General features: G+C 37.0%; 3 protein-coding genes across 3 annotated transcripts; all 3 read left to right on the top strand.

Annotated features, from left to right (window-relative positions):
* Window positions 1-85: 85 nt before the first annotated feature.
* On the top strand, window positions 86-8,393 carry LOC309479827 (tumor necrosis factor receptor superfamily member 6-like). Its single transcript, XM_082144023.1, has 8 exons — window positions 86-408; window positions 830-944; window positions 1,302-1,433; window positions 1,593-1,707; window positions 5,314-5,393; window positions 5,713-5,825; window positions 5,949-5,964; window positions 7,555-8,393. Exons 1-8 carry the CDS (start codon window positions 370-372, stop codon window positions 7,848-7,850), a joined length of 906 nt encoding a protein of 301 aa, XP_082000149.1. The 5' UTR covers window positions 86-369; the 3' UTR covers window positions 7,851-8,393.
* A 147-nt stretch (window positions 8,394-8,540) lies between these two features.
* LOC309479823 (interferon-induced protein with tetratricopeptide repeats 1-like) lies at window positions 8,541-12,187 on the top strand. The gene is made up of 2 exons (XM_082144019.1): window positions 8,541-9,059; window positions 9,636-12,187. The coding sequence occupies exons 1-2, from the start codon at window positions 9,055-9,057 to the stop codon at window positions 10,930-10,932; spliced, it is 1,302 nt and encodes a 433-aa protein (XP_082000145.1). The 5' UTR covers window positions 8,541-9,054; the 3' UTR covers window positions 10,933-12,187.
* A 383-nt stretch (window positions 12,188-12,570) lies between these two features.
* LOC309479825 (interferon-induced protein with tetratricopeptide repeats 1-like) lies at window positions 12,571-14,855 on the top strand. The gene is made up of 2 exons (XM_082144021.1): window positions 12,571-12,851; window positions 13,065-14,855. Exons 1-2 carry the CDS (start codon window positions 12,847-12,849, stop codon window positions 14,293-14,295), a joined length of 1,236 nt encoding a protein of 411 aa, XP_082000147.1. The 5' UTR covers window positions 12,571-12,846; the 3' UTR covers window positions 14,296-14,855.
* The last annotated feature ends 233 nt before the right edge of the window (window positions 14,856-15,088 follow it).

Raw genomic sequence — 15,088 nt, forward strand, 5'->3', positions numbered from 1 at the left:
TTCGCACAGTTTGTTTCAATGAACCGATTTTTTAAAAAAAACCTTCTAGTGATTCATTTACGTCACGTCGTATTTTGGAAAAACCCCGTGCGCCTTTAGAGTAGAGTACGAGCACAGCAGGTTTACATTGGCCGGTTTTGCTTCAACCGAATGAGAAGATCTGGTTCAAAATAACAATTTGCTCACGAATCGGATACCTCCACAACAATTCCTGAACTCAGTTAAGTTTCTGCAGTCAAGCAATCTGAGAGCACAGATGGCAAGACCACAGTAGTGTAACGTTAGCTGTAGCCTACTGCGCGAGCTGTTTATGTAAATAAGTGGAAGGATATCTACAGCTTCTTATTGTTTGCCTGTTACTCTTCAGACATGTATGTTTGCAATCTCATCGCATTTCTGTGTTGTGTGGTAAGTCATGCCTTTTAAACCTTATCTTATTCAATTTATACTGTAACTTAAGTTATAGTCCTAACATTAGCTGAAAACATATCTTAGCCAACGCCCTACATCGACTATTTACTAGGGGAATACGGAAATGTATGGACTTAGTTTGTCCTATATTTGTTGATTGTATTCTAATCAGTTAAAAATAGCCAATTTAATGCCATTTTGATTGAAAATAGGATAAATTGTATACTAAACATGAGTGGTAAAATAGTAAAAAAAAAAAAAAAGTTTCATTTCACTTTCGATTTGTATAATAAAGCTATTTGAGGTCGTCACTGGTTTTATAATGGTTAACAAAAGATATTTTTAAAAGAATGTTTCAATAAGAAAACATAACTTTAATTTCCTATTTATCTGTAAAATGTATTTTTTCGTGTGTCAGATGTTCCCTGTAGGCTTGACAGAAGGCAGGGTCATGCGCAAGAGACGCGACACGTGCGACCACGGGAACTACACGATTGCGGGGACAACCAAAACCTGCTGCTTCTGTTCAGTTGGTAAGATCTAAACGTTATATTTTGGTTAGCGAGGTAGACTTTGTGTCTTATTCCACATGAAAGTGTAGCGTTAGGGTCTGGAAAGGGTTCTTTTTTTCTTCTTTTTTTGTGATTTTTGTTTTTCAAAACCATTTTTGTTTCCACAGACTGTGGAGTGATATGAGAGACCTGCAAGTAGCGTTGTCATGGGCAACGGAGAAATAAAAAGTTTAGCAGCCAGTAGATATTTTACTCTCATTGACTAATCAGAATCAAGTATTTCAGAGAACCATGTAATTATCTTTATTTAAAAGGAATAAAGACAATAGGATGTTCTCTATATATGCAATCAAATGTATGTATTTGTGTGTGTTACAGGTTACAAGCTCATACGTGACTGCACAGACACAAATCATCCAGATTGTGATCTGTGTGAGTATAACACCACCTATTTGGACTACCCGAACAATGATCGCAATTGCCAGCCTTGTAAAATATGCGAAACCGAAGGTAGGTGTTAACATCTTATCCTTGTTAGTTTAAGTCAAGTTAATGGTTATTTTGTGCAAATGTTTGTGATTGCTTATTTGATGATGCACTGAGGAAAATCCCATTTAGAGTGGCCATTTTTCTATAAAGTCTAACTTGTGCTTTGTCTCCCTGCTTTAGCAAACATGGAGGTGAAAGAGGGATGTTCACCGTACTCCAACACTATCTGCAGGTGTAAGAAGGATCATTACTGTGACCAGGGGGACTACTGCAGGATGTGTAAGCCTTGTGACAAGTATGTAGTCAGCCAAAGACCCTTTTCTCTCTGGACAGAATGACGTGTGTGTGTGTGTGTGTGTGTGTGTGTGTGTGTGTGTGTGTGTGTGTGTGTGTGTGTGTGTGTACCTGTTTTTCTATCCTGGTGGGGACTTCAACCTGAATGCACACAGACTCATGGGGACTCGTGTCACAGTGGGGACCTAAATAGAGGTCCCCATGGGTAAACAAGCTTATAAATCATACAGAATGAGGTTTTTTTGGAAATGTAAAAATGCAGAAAGTGTTCTGTGATGGGTAGGTTTAGGGGTAGGGTTAGTGTAAGGAGATAGAATATACTGTTTGTACAGTATAAAAACCATTAAGTCTATGGAGAGTCCCCACAAAGATAGTAAACCAGACATGTGTGTGTGTGTGTGTGTGTGTGTGTGTGTGTGTGTGTGTGTGTGTGTGTGTGTGTGTGTGTGTGTGTGTGAAGAAAGTTATATTGTTAGTTTTAATGGAGACCAATGTTCCTTCTAAAAAGCTGTGTGCAGATGCATACTTATTTTGCTCCCACACAAATCACAAGAAAATCCATGCAGAAGTCAGACTCCGAAATGTGCGGGGGGAAAAGCATGTCCATTTGATTTTCACTGCAAAACTGAAGCTGTGTGTGCTAATTCCTCAGATAATAGCTGCATCCATCCGGATTTCAGTGACTGTGTCCAAAACAAAAAGCCCCGTCTTTTAATTTTCTATTTGTTTATAACTTTTTTTTCCCTCATGATCTCAGCATTTAAAAAAATAATAATCTTAAATCGACAAGACAAAAAAGTAAACACATTAAATCCTGGCAAAATTGTCCTAAATATTTGAATAATAAATATTAGTTTGTTTTTAGTTTCTGTGTAAAATGAATCATGCTTAAAGAGTAGGGCTGGGTACCGAACTTCGATACTTTTATGGTATCGAAAAAAATACTCCAATTCTATGAGTATCGAAAAATTCTTTATCTTTCGGTGCCAAATTTCTGTTCCATCTGAGCGCGTAAGCGCAAGCTTATCTGTCCTCTCTGCCAATGGCGATTCTAGGGGGTGGCCTGGGGTGGCCGGGGCCACCCCTGAAAGCTCATTGGCCACCCCTGTGGCCACCCCAGATCTGATAGGTAGGTCAAGTTCGTCAACACAAGAAACGAGAAATGTTGTCAATCAGTGATGACAGCTGATCAACTGATTTAGGGCCAGTTTCACATTTTTAACTAACACAGTAACGGTCGTACTGAGACTGTGAGAGCTGATTTCTGCTCAGCGGACGTTTGGCCATGCAGGTCAGATGACCCATGAGATAAGAGCACGCGCGCTGCACGGTGCACCTGCTGCTGCTGGTCCGTGAAACAAGAGGACGGTCACACAGTTGCAACAATACAACAACGATAAAAACGCTGGAATCAGTCGATTGAGAGGTATGGTCGGGACCCAACGCAACAGAGTGCGGCACGGGAATATAGATCTGATGGCCGAGTGCGGGCGCGGGCGGTAATGCACTCGTGTGTCGATTCGCGGGAGTCGGGACTCCGGCAAAATAGAATTATCTATAAATTGAACAAATAAAAACGAATAAATTGTCATTCATCTGTTGCACAAAAGCAACAAGAACAACTAAAACAAAATAGAAACGATTTACAGGCCAGAGTCTCTATTTATAACATGTTTGCAGCGTTGAACAATGTAACCAATCACAGACATATGTGTTGATTTCTTGAACGCAATGGCCAATCAGATGCATTTAAGATAGAATCCCCTCACCACTCAAAATGGACTTTTTGTTCAGTGCTGAATTCTGCATGCTGGCAAATCATCTATCATATCAAACAAAGTGTAGATAATATGAAAGATTAAGAATAACAGAGATTTGTGAGATGGCGATGAACTGAGATGTCATTAGGAATTAATAAGTGAGAAATCCGTCCCGCGCAGGTCTCTAATGTAGACTTTAAAAACAAACCACTAACATTATATTTACATTAACAGTAGCCTAGGCTGCAATCTAGTGTATGTAAACCTTTTTGCAGATAAACACAAATGCATTTTCGGACAAGTTAATGGCCAAGCTAAATGAGTAAATCATATCCCCACTATGGCAATTAATAACAGACTATAGTAAACACATTTCCTAAATAGGCCTGTGACTGTATCTTACATTTTATGAAATAGTACCATTATTTAAAAATAAAGTTTGCACTTTGTTACTATTATTAAAATCCTCTATTGTTCATAAGAGTTTAAAGGTTTACATAACATTACTTTATAGTATATATGGCCACCCCACTCTAGTTTTGTGTCCCATCTTGGCCACCCCAGTAAAAATGTCCTGGATACGCCACTGCTCTCTGCATATTGACAAAGAGCGGAGCTCCGACCCACACACACACGGAGAGGTGCGGACGGATTAAACTGTTTGCAGTTTTGCTGAAGTCACAGAGAGTCACGGTTGGTCTCAAGTGTGGTAACAGTTTTTTAAAACTTCACGCAGACAGCGTTTGCTGCGATATGATATTAATTTAATGGCGAGCAGAAAGCGGTCGCGGTGCTGTTGACGTTACACTTCCTCTTACTAAACAAGCAGCCACAATGGTGTTTTCTCTCCCCTGATGACTGACTGACAGGCAGTCATTTTATTAATGTTAGGCTATGTCTACATTAATCCGGATACATTTGAAAACGGCGTTTTCGTTTATAAACGCTCTCCGTCCACACTAGCGTTTTCAGGCGTTTTCGGACGTTTCAGTGTGGATGAGAAACTTTTGAGAAACGCCTGAAAACGCTTAATTCACCTTACTGCGCATGTGTTAATCCCCACCAAAGATCACTGATATGATTCAGATGGAAAAATAAATAATGAAGTTATCGCGCAATTCGTCTGACAGGATAACTTTATTTAGTAAAATATCTCACCATTCACTGATGCGGTCCAGGTCGCACGCAGTCACCGTATGTTTGGTCTAAAACGCAACTGCTCTCATGTATTGACGCGTTTTCAAATGTATCCACTATGGAGTGCGTTTTCAAAAAAGCTTCATTTTCATTAATAAAAACGCCGTCTCCGTGTGGACGGAAGGCCAAAACGGAGAGAAAAATATACGTTTTGTGGACATGCTAAGTGAGTAGTTTTACCAGATTTTTTATTTTATTTTGATAACTGTTTTGATTCACAATTAAGGTGGAAAATAAAAGCTTTGTGTTTAATGTATTTTTGTTGATGTTGAAATTAATTTTAAAACATATGGTAACGAAAAAAGTATCGTTAGGAATCGGTATCGAAATTGGCACCGGATCGAAAAATTCTGAACGATGCCCAGCCCTATTAAAGAGGGAGTCGGTGAGGGCTTCACATTTCTGATACGCAGGGTGTTTCTGCTCAGATGCCTGAAGGATATGCCCAATATACATTTATTTTATAAATTGTTCTTTAATTTATAAAAGGTTTGCTAAGCAAGAGCAAAAGTTAGAGGGAACATTGAAGACCCAGTTCCTTAAAAATCTGAATTTTTGTTTTAGCGTTCAGCATTTCATAAGCTTTATATTTAGAAACATTTCTTTCAGCTCAGTATTCAGTCTTTGTTGTGTTCATGTTTATCCAACAGGTGTGATGAAGTGGAAACAAAATGCACAGAAACCAGCAACACAGTGTGCAAAGATGCCAAAGACACAACGACGTCAAAAGGCATGTATATCCACAAGCTACACACATCCACAGGCATAGCCAAGGGATAATTTGTTAAAATGCTTCTGTTCCAAGTGCTCTTCTCTACACACACACACACACACACACACACACACACACACACACACACACACACACACACACACACACACACACACACACACACACACACACACACACACACACACACACACACACACACACACACACACAGTATAAGATGTGACTGGAAATGTACTTTAAAGCTTATGCAGTATAAACACAAAGTACAGTACAGGGGGTGGTAATGGATAAATATCTATGGTTGCTTCTGTTCCAGGGGTCATTGCAGCTGCTGTTTTGGTTCCGTCACTCATCATCATAATCTGCCTGGTTCTCTTTTATTTGTGGAAACAAAAAAAGGACAAAAAGAGTATAGACACAGGGCCTGAGGTAAGTTATCTTTTTTTAAGTGTTCATGGCACCCTTGTGTTACTGTGGAACTGCATATTAGTGTGTGTGTGTATTTCAAAACATTTGTGTCTGATTGTTTGTCTTCCTTTTTTTCCCATATAGGCAGAACAGCTGAAAGGCAAGTGTGCTTGTACTTTTCATCTACATCAAATATATAAATATATGTATGTATGTATGTATATATATAATATATATATAATATTTCCCTTTCGTTTATGGGAAATATGTTAATCAACTTCTAATTATCATTTGGTCCTAAACTTGCCCCTTCTGGGTGGTTAATTCAAGTTTAATTATTTAATTCAAGCTACTTGCACTGGATTTTAAGTTTTAGAACATTTTTAACTATTTAATTGTTTATTCAATGTTTATCTTTGAAAATGACAAAATCACACAAATCAATTTTAGCAAACTAAACTGTCTTAAATTATGGTAACGGGATTGCAAATCCTCGCACATGGCATGAGAAATCAAATTTGCTCTTTGTACCATTAAAATATCCTGCAAGTTTCAAACGCCCCCCTCTTTTTAAACTTTCTTTTTAAGCATTTATTTTACCAAGCTGTGGGATCTGTGACATCATATCATACGGGCAAATACATTTTGCATATGACTGCCTCTAATGCAAGATATTGACGAATCATCGATATCATCGCACCACATGCTATGCCCACTGCCATTCAGTCGCTTAACGGCTGACTGCTTTCTACTCCAGACACGAGTGTTGCATCAATTATAATCGTCCATTATAATCACTGCACTGTATACAATAAATACAGTATACAGATGCCTGTTCTCTGACATACTCCACGTGCCCGAGTCTGCTGACAACAGGTCAAATGGAAGCGTAAACAACACGTCCTGTTTAAACAGCTTGTTTGCGTCTCTCTGACATCTGTGTGGGGTCCCGGATCACATCGGAGGATTTTGTTTGTTTACTCATTTATCTTACTCGCGTGCAATAACGAGTGATACTTTTTCCTATGCAATGACATAAGCCAATCATAACAGTATGTGTGTGCGCGCAAAAACACTTAATTAACATTATAAGTGAACCTGAAGGAACATATTAAATAATAAAATAATCCCATGTCATGACCCCTTTAAATGAAGAAAAAGCTGAATTTAATATTTGGTTTAGCCATGTGAGGTTAATGTCTTTTTTCTTAAGATTAAGCACCTATTTTGGCATTTTTTTTGTCTGTGTGGGAAAAAAAACAGTAAAAAATTTGTTTTTATTTTATTTTGTACTCTGTACCTGGAAAGTGCATGGAGGGTAAAAAAAAGAAAAAGACATTTAAATCAGTGGTTCCAAAACTGGGGGGCTCGAAATGATAAAAACGGGGGTCCAGCAAAGTTAAAGCAGATTCTTATGCAAAATAAACTTCTTCAGGGTGATACAAGACTTCATTGCTAAATGATCCCGCTTGTGCAGCGACTTGCCACATAAGTTATTAATTGAACACAAAATATTAATTTGACATTTTATTACCTCAAGATGACACAATACCCGCTGTATTGTGCGATTGAAGAATCATAATTGAGTATTGCAGGAAGCCGTAGAAAGTTATAAATGAATGATGCGTGTTCTGCTCTTGAAAATATTTTTCTCCACAAAAGGGGGGCCCAGCAGAAAAAGTTTAGGAACCACTGGTTTAAAAAATAGCTGTGTAAGAAACCTAAATCAATGGTGTCTTTTTCTGTGTAGACTTGGACCTGAACCCTTACCTGTTAGAAATTGCTGATCATCTGGGCTGGAAAGTGATGAAACGTGTTGCCCTGCACAGTGGCATGAAGCAAGCTTCTATTGACAATCACGAGAGTAACCACCCTAATGATGCGAAAGAACAGACCTATAGACTTCTGCATGAGTGGTCCCAGACACAAGGTTTATATGAAGCCTACCCAGCTCTCATCAAAACTCTTCATGCCATAAAGGAAAGAAGAACAGCAGATGAGATCAAGAAAATCATTGAGAAAGGACAGGCTAAAGCTCAGCCATAGACTGAACAAGAGATGTACTTCATTTTTAACATTGTGTATTGCACTTTACCTTGTCAAATTTAACAGTTATAAATAACAGCCATATTGTTAGTTTTAAGTTTCACATTGAGAAATAATTAGAAAATACCTGGTATATTCAGGATGCCCCAAAATAGGTCAATTTAGACTGATTTGCAACACAGAAAGTCAAACAATCCTCCACCCTGACTTTATTAACTTGTAAGGTAACTGTTTTATTATGTTTATCATAGGTATGCTTTCCGAATAATGTCTTTGTTTACAATGCTACAGTCTGTATACCGTATGCTGGGTAACTTCCCTTGAAACGTGGAAAGGCATGTTTCAAGTAATTGCAGCCCTGTTTGCCGAGGACATCTGCTGTATAAAACAAAGTGTGATCCGGGAGCAAGGAACAGAAGAGGCTGGAGTCCAGCTGCAGGTTAACCAATCAAACCTGGCTTGGGTCTACTACTTTGTAAACAGCAGCACATATTGAGAGTGAAACTGAATAAAAATTTTCATTTTCATTTTCATTTACAATAAGGTTGCATTTGTAATCATTAGTTTACATGAACTAACAATAAGAATACTTCAAAAGCATTATCAGTCTTAGTTAATATTAACATTTATTAATACATTATTAAAATCAAAAGTTGAATTTGTTAATTTTATTTAATGGGACAGCAAACATGAACTCAAAATGTTTGACTAACATTAACAAATCTTAATAAAAATTAACAAATGTATTGATCATTGTTAATTTAAGTTAATGCTTATTGTTAAATGTTACCAAATTTTGTATGTAATATGGTAAATATGCAAATCAATTCAACCATCTGAACAGCCTGCTAGAAATACAGCAGGTCACTCCCCCATGTTATTATCAATATCAAATGACTAAATATATGAGCTAATAATTATCCATGACACTTAAAACCTGCATTTAAAGAGTTTATGCTTGAGGAACAAGGCTTCACTACATTCAAACTACACTTCATTGAAGTAAACAACGAAACCTTAGCCAGAATAGAAACTAGAGAACAATCATGAGCTGACGTGTTTAATGACTGTTCTGGTAGATTAGAAGATGGTTTTATGAGTGTGATCATTATAAATACAGAATAATCTCTTAGCAACTTACACAAAGCTCAAATCAGCATTGCTAGAAGGAACATCTCAAACCAGACCACCTCTAACCATTATTATGGAGTAAGTACTTTTCCAATACAAATATGCAAATATCTAGTGTAATGTAGGAATTTCAAGTGATTTACCAGACTAAACTCAAGATTGTGTAAAAATGTTGTGGCTTAGTTGAAATTGTTGATTATCTGTCATGACTGCTGCGACATATTTGTATTAGGGCTGTCAAAAGATTAATCGCGATTAATCGCATCCAAAATAAAAGTTTGTGTTTAAATAATATTTGTGTGTGTACTGTGTATAATTAAATTTGTATATATAAATACATACACATGCATGTATATATTTAAGAAAAATTTGTTATTTATATATAAAAATATATATTTATATAGAATATAAATTATATATAAATATATACAGTATATGTATGTAAATATTTCTTAAATATATACATGCATGTGTGTATATTTATATATACAAAATAATTATACACAGTACACACACATATATTATGTAAACACAAACTTTTATTTTGGATGCGATTAATCGCGATTAATCTTTTGACAGCCCTAATTTGTATGTAAACCAAAACACAGCATTTGTAACTCTTCATTAATAGATCTTTCTTTCTGAATGTGTCAGTAACTCTAGTCTAAAACAATGTCTTGAGAGGCTGGAGTGCCACTTCACCTGGGATCTGGGGCAACATCGAAATGAGCTCCAGGGGATGAAGAGGAAAATGCAGAATCTGGACCAGGAAACATGCACTTGGCCAGTTCACTATTACAACCTGCTGGGCTACATCCATCAGACTCTTGGCTCCAACACAGAGGCAGTGAAGCACCTGCACAAAGCAGAAAGTGTGATCCAGGAGCAGGGAACAGAAGAGGCAGGAGTCCAGCTTCAGGTCAATAAAGCAAACCTGGCTTGGGTCTACTTCCATTTGGGAGAGATGGATAAGAGCAAAGGATATCTAGAAGAGGTGGAGAGGCTTCAGCGAATGCATCCTGCTCCACCTGGATGCATTTTACACCCTGAAGTCAGTGGAGAAAAGGGCTGGACGCTGGTGAAGTTTAACAAGTCCAAGAAGCGGCAGGCGATTGATTACTTTAAGATGGCTTTAAATGCAGAACCAGATAGGAAGGAATGGCACAAAGGACTTGCCAGTGCCACGAGCAGGGCATATATATGGTCTGAATTCACTCCAGAGCTGGACGCTGATATTCTAGAGCAGGTGAAAACCGCATCAGAGATGAACCCAAATGATTTGTTCCTTCAATCCCTCTATATACTAAGAAAGTCTAAGGCGCAGGTCGAAAACAATGAGGAGGAGGTACAAAGTTTTCTAGAGAGAACCCTTAGTACCGGAAACTTGAATGGTTTGGGTTTTATTTTTGAATACTTCAAACTAATTTCCTTTGAGAGAGCTATTCAAGAGGGACAAAGGTTTCGGGAAAAGTTCCCCACTTCCACTAAAGTTTTGAAAATCCTGGCAGATGTATACAAACGTAAAGTGTACTCCATGAAGGAAGACAGTCAGGAAAGGCAGGCTTGGGCTCAGAAAGGCATTGAGCTCTTTGAGGAGGTTGTCAGAGATTACCCAGATTGGACAGGAAGGCTTTCCCTTGCATCACTACACCGTTACGCACACAACACTGAGAGAGCCGATGAGATTTACCAGGAGCTTCTAGCAGAGGAAGATGATCTCCCTCCTCATACCCAACAGTTACTTTACTATAGTTACTCGTGCCATCTACATCAGTGTAGACGGTCCAGAGACCAATCAATCGACTATCTCATGAAAGCAGCAGCAATCCAAAACATTTCACAAGACAGACAGAAGAGCATAATGCTTCTTAAAAAAACTGTTAAGAATGGCAGAAACTCTCGTTGTGAGGAGATTTCAAATTTTCTAAAGATTGTTCTCAAAGATGAGTAAATATTTTCTTTATTTCACCTAATTTATGCAACATGAATAGCATAGCATAGCAATAGCTAGAAAAATCACTCAACCTAGACCCAATATCTCAATAGGTGTTAAACATTAAGTGTAAAGATGCGTCACATTTACAATTGTGTGGTGAATTTTCATGGGTAAAATCCAGTCATTACAACAAGAATCCACGTGATCAAAAGAATTTGTAATAGGTTTAATTTGGTCAGATTTCACAATGGGTTCAAGTTGGTCATGTGGATTCACCGTGTTGACCAAGAGAAAGCTACTTGGTTTGAATGAGACTTCTGTATAAACTGTGCTTCATACATCTCTACACTATTGGAAATAGACTTTTGACCGTGAAATTTCACCAAATGTGACCACAGCTTAAATAAAAGTGGAGATGTATTTGTGTATTGTACATGCATCATAAAATATGATTTCTTAATTTGTTCTACATTTTTTATGTATTAATTTTTGCATGACTTATAACAGCTATTCATATAATACCAATAGCAAGAAACAAGATAACATTGTTTGTTTTTTTCACACAGGTATATTAATGTTGTGGCTTTACATTTCTCATTAAGAGTATTTTGACAGGAGTAGCACATGTACAATTTTATCTGTAAAAAATTATATTCAATCATTATTTCTTTTTTTCTGTTTAGTGTAGTAAAGGTCTTTTTAAGAACATTTTAAAATGCCATTTTATAAGGGACTTATATTTTATAACAAAGGCAATGACAAATTATCAAAAAGTGTCACACTTCACCTTTATTCACACCCTGTATTTAAGACATTTAGCACACTATGAAATAGATATAAATAGATTCCCCTATATGTTTAATTGGCAGAATAATTGTATCAGCTGATAAAGGAGTTCTCTCTATCATATGTCTCACTGTAAAACAGCAGCAATTTTCCATCCTATTGCCTGTAATAAAAGCACTTGTTAAATGGAACTTTTGACAAAGTTATTCAATAAATCTGTTTATTCCTTATTACTTTAATTTCCTGTTTCTGTTCATCAAGGAAAGCGTAAACTGACTTTAAAACCACACTGAATCTGATGAAGAAAGAAATAGCTGCAGAATCAGCTGGAAATAATAAAATGTTTTAAAAACAGTGAAATTAACTTTGTAAACAGCAGCACATATCGAGAGTGAAACTGAATATAAATTTGTTGGTAACACTTTACAATAAGATTGTGTTTGTTATCATTAGTTAACTTCATTAGTTGACATGAACTAACAATAAAAAATACATCTAAACCATTCATTAATCTTAGTCAATATCAACATTTATTAATACATTATTTAAATCAAAAGTTGTATTTGTTAATATTATTTAATGGAACTGAGCTAACATGAACTAAAAATGAGCAGCTTTATTTTGACTAACAATAACAAATCGTAAACACTGTAACAAATGTATTGCTCATTGTTAATGTTAGTTCATGTTTATTGTAAAGTGTTACCAACTTTTTAATATAATATGGTAAATATGCAAATCAATTCAACCATCTGAACAGCCAGCTAGAAATACAGTAGGTCACGCCCACATCATATTATTAATATCAAATGATTAAAAAATGTCTGGAATATATCATCTAATAATTATCCATGACACTTAAAACCTGCATCTAAAGAGTTTATGCTTGAGGAAGAAGGCAGGCTCTGGACTTTATCACTGTCATTACGTACTACACTTGATTGAAGTAAACAACGAAACCTTAGACAGAATAGAAACTAGAGAAGAATCCTTAGCTGACGTGTTTAATGACTGTTCCGGTAGATTAGAAGATGGTTTTATGAGTGTGATCATTATAAATACAGAACAATCTCTCAGCAACTCACACGAAGCTCAAATCAGCATTGAGGAACATCTCAAACCAGACCACCTCTAACCATTATTATGGAGTAAGTACTTTTCCAATACAAATGTGAAAAAATCTAGTGTAATGTAGGAATTTAAAGTGATTTACCAGACTAAACTCAAGATTGTGTAAAAATGTTGTGGCTTAGTTGAAATTGTTGATTATCTGTCATGACTGCTGCGACATATTTATATGTAAACCAAAACACAGCATTTGAAACTCTTTATTAATAGATCTTTCTTTCTGAATGTGTCAGTAACTCTAGTCTAAAACAATGTCTTGAGAGGCTGGAGTGCCACTTCACCTGGGATCTGGGGCAACATCGAAATGAGCTCCAGGGGATGAAGAGGAAAATGCAGAATCTGGACCAGGAAACATGCACTTGGCTGGTTCACTATTACAACCTGCTGGGCTACATCCATCAGACTCTTGGCTCCAACACAGAGGCAGTGAAGCACCTGCACAAAGCAGAAAGTGTGATCCAGGAGCAGGGAACAGAAGAGGCAGGAGTCCAGCTTCAGGTCAATAAAGCAAACCTGGCTTGGGTCTACTTCCATTTGGGAGAGATGGATAAGAGCAAAGGATATCTAGAAGAGGTGGAGAGGCTTCAGCGAATGCATCCTGCTCCACCTGGATGCACTTTACACCCTGAAGTCAGTGGAGAAAAGGGCTGGACGCTGGTGAGGTTTAACAAGTCCAAGAAGCAGCAGGCGATTGATTACTTTAAGATGGCTTTAAATGCAGAACCAGATAGGAAGGAATGGCACAAAGGACTTGCCATAGCCATGAACACGGCATATATATGGTCTGAATTCACTCCAGAGCTGGACGCTGATATTCTAGAGCAGGTGAAAACCGCATCAGAGAGAGACCCAAATGATTTGTTCCTTCAATCCCTCTATATACTAAGAAAGTCTAAGGCGCAGGCCGAAAACAATGAGGAAGAGGTACAAAGTATTCTAGAGAGAACCCTTAGTACCGGAAACTTGGATGGTTTGGGTTTTATTTTCGAATACTTTAGACTAATTTCCTTTGAGAGAGCTATTCAAGAGGGACAAAGGATTCGGGAAAAGTTCCCCACTTCCACTACAGTTTTAAAAATCCTGGCAGATTTATACAAACGTAAAGTGTACTCCATGAAGGAAGACAGTCAGGAAAAGCAGGCTTGGGCTCTGAAAGGCATTGAGCTCTTTGAGGAGGTTGTCAGAGATTACCCAGATAGTGTCAGAGGATGGATTTCTCTTGCATCACTACACTGTTACGCACACAACACTGAGAGAGCCGATGAGATTTACCAGCAGCTTCTAGCAGAGGAAGATGATCTCCCTCCTCATACCCAACAGTTACTTTACTATAGTTACGCGTGCCATCTATATTATAATAAACAGTCCAGAGACCAATCAATCAACTATCACATGAAAGCAGCAGCAATCCAAAACATTTCAGAAGACAGACAGAAGAGCATGCGTCTTAAAAAAAACTGTTAAGAATGGCAGAAACTCTCGTTGTGAGGAGATTTCAAAATTTCTAAAGATTGTTCTCAAAGATGAGTAAATATTCTCTTTATTTCACTTCATTTATGCAACATGAATAGCATAGCATAGCAATAGCTAGAAAAATCACTCAACCTAGATCCAATATCTCAATAGGTGTTAAACATTAAGTGTAAAGATGCGTCACATTTACAATTGTGTGGTGAATTTTCATGGGTAAAATCCAGTCATTTCAATAAGAATCCATGTGATCAAAAGAATTTGCAATAGGTTTAATTTGGTCAGATTTCACAATGGGTTCAAGTTGGTCATGTGGATTCACCGTGTTGACCAAGAGAAAGCTACTTGGTTTCAATGAGACTTCTGTACAAACTGTGCTTCATACATCTCTACACTATTGGAAATAGACTTTTGACTATGAAATTTCCCCAAATGTGACCACAGCTTAAATAAAAGTGGAGATGTATTTGTGTATTGTACATGCATCATAAAATATGATTTCTTAATTTGTTCTACATTTTTTATGTATTAATTTTTGCATGACTTATAACAGCTATAAAACCAATAGCAAGAAACAAGATAACATTGTTGTTTTTTTCACACAGGTATATTAATGTTGTGGCTTTACATTTCTCATTAAGAGTATTTTGACAGTAGTAGCACATGTACAATTTTATCTGAAACAAATTATATTTAATAATTCTTTCTTTTTTTCTGTATAGTGTAGTAAAGGTATTTTTTTTAAAACAACATTTTAAAAGGGCATTTTTGAAGAGAGAAATAGCTG

Source organism: Leuciscus leuciscus (assembly GCF_965113295.1).
Source record: "Leuciscus leuciscus genome assembly, chromosome: 17".
NCBI lineage: Eukaryota > Metazoa > Chordata > Actinopteri > Cypriniformes > Leuciscidae > Leuciscus > Leuciscus leuciscus.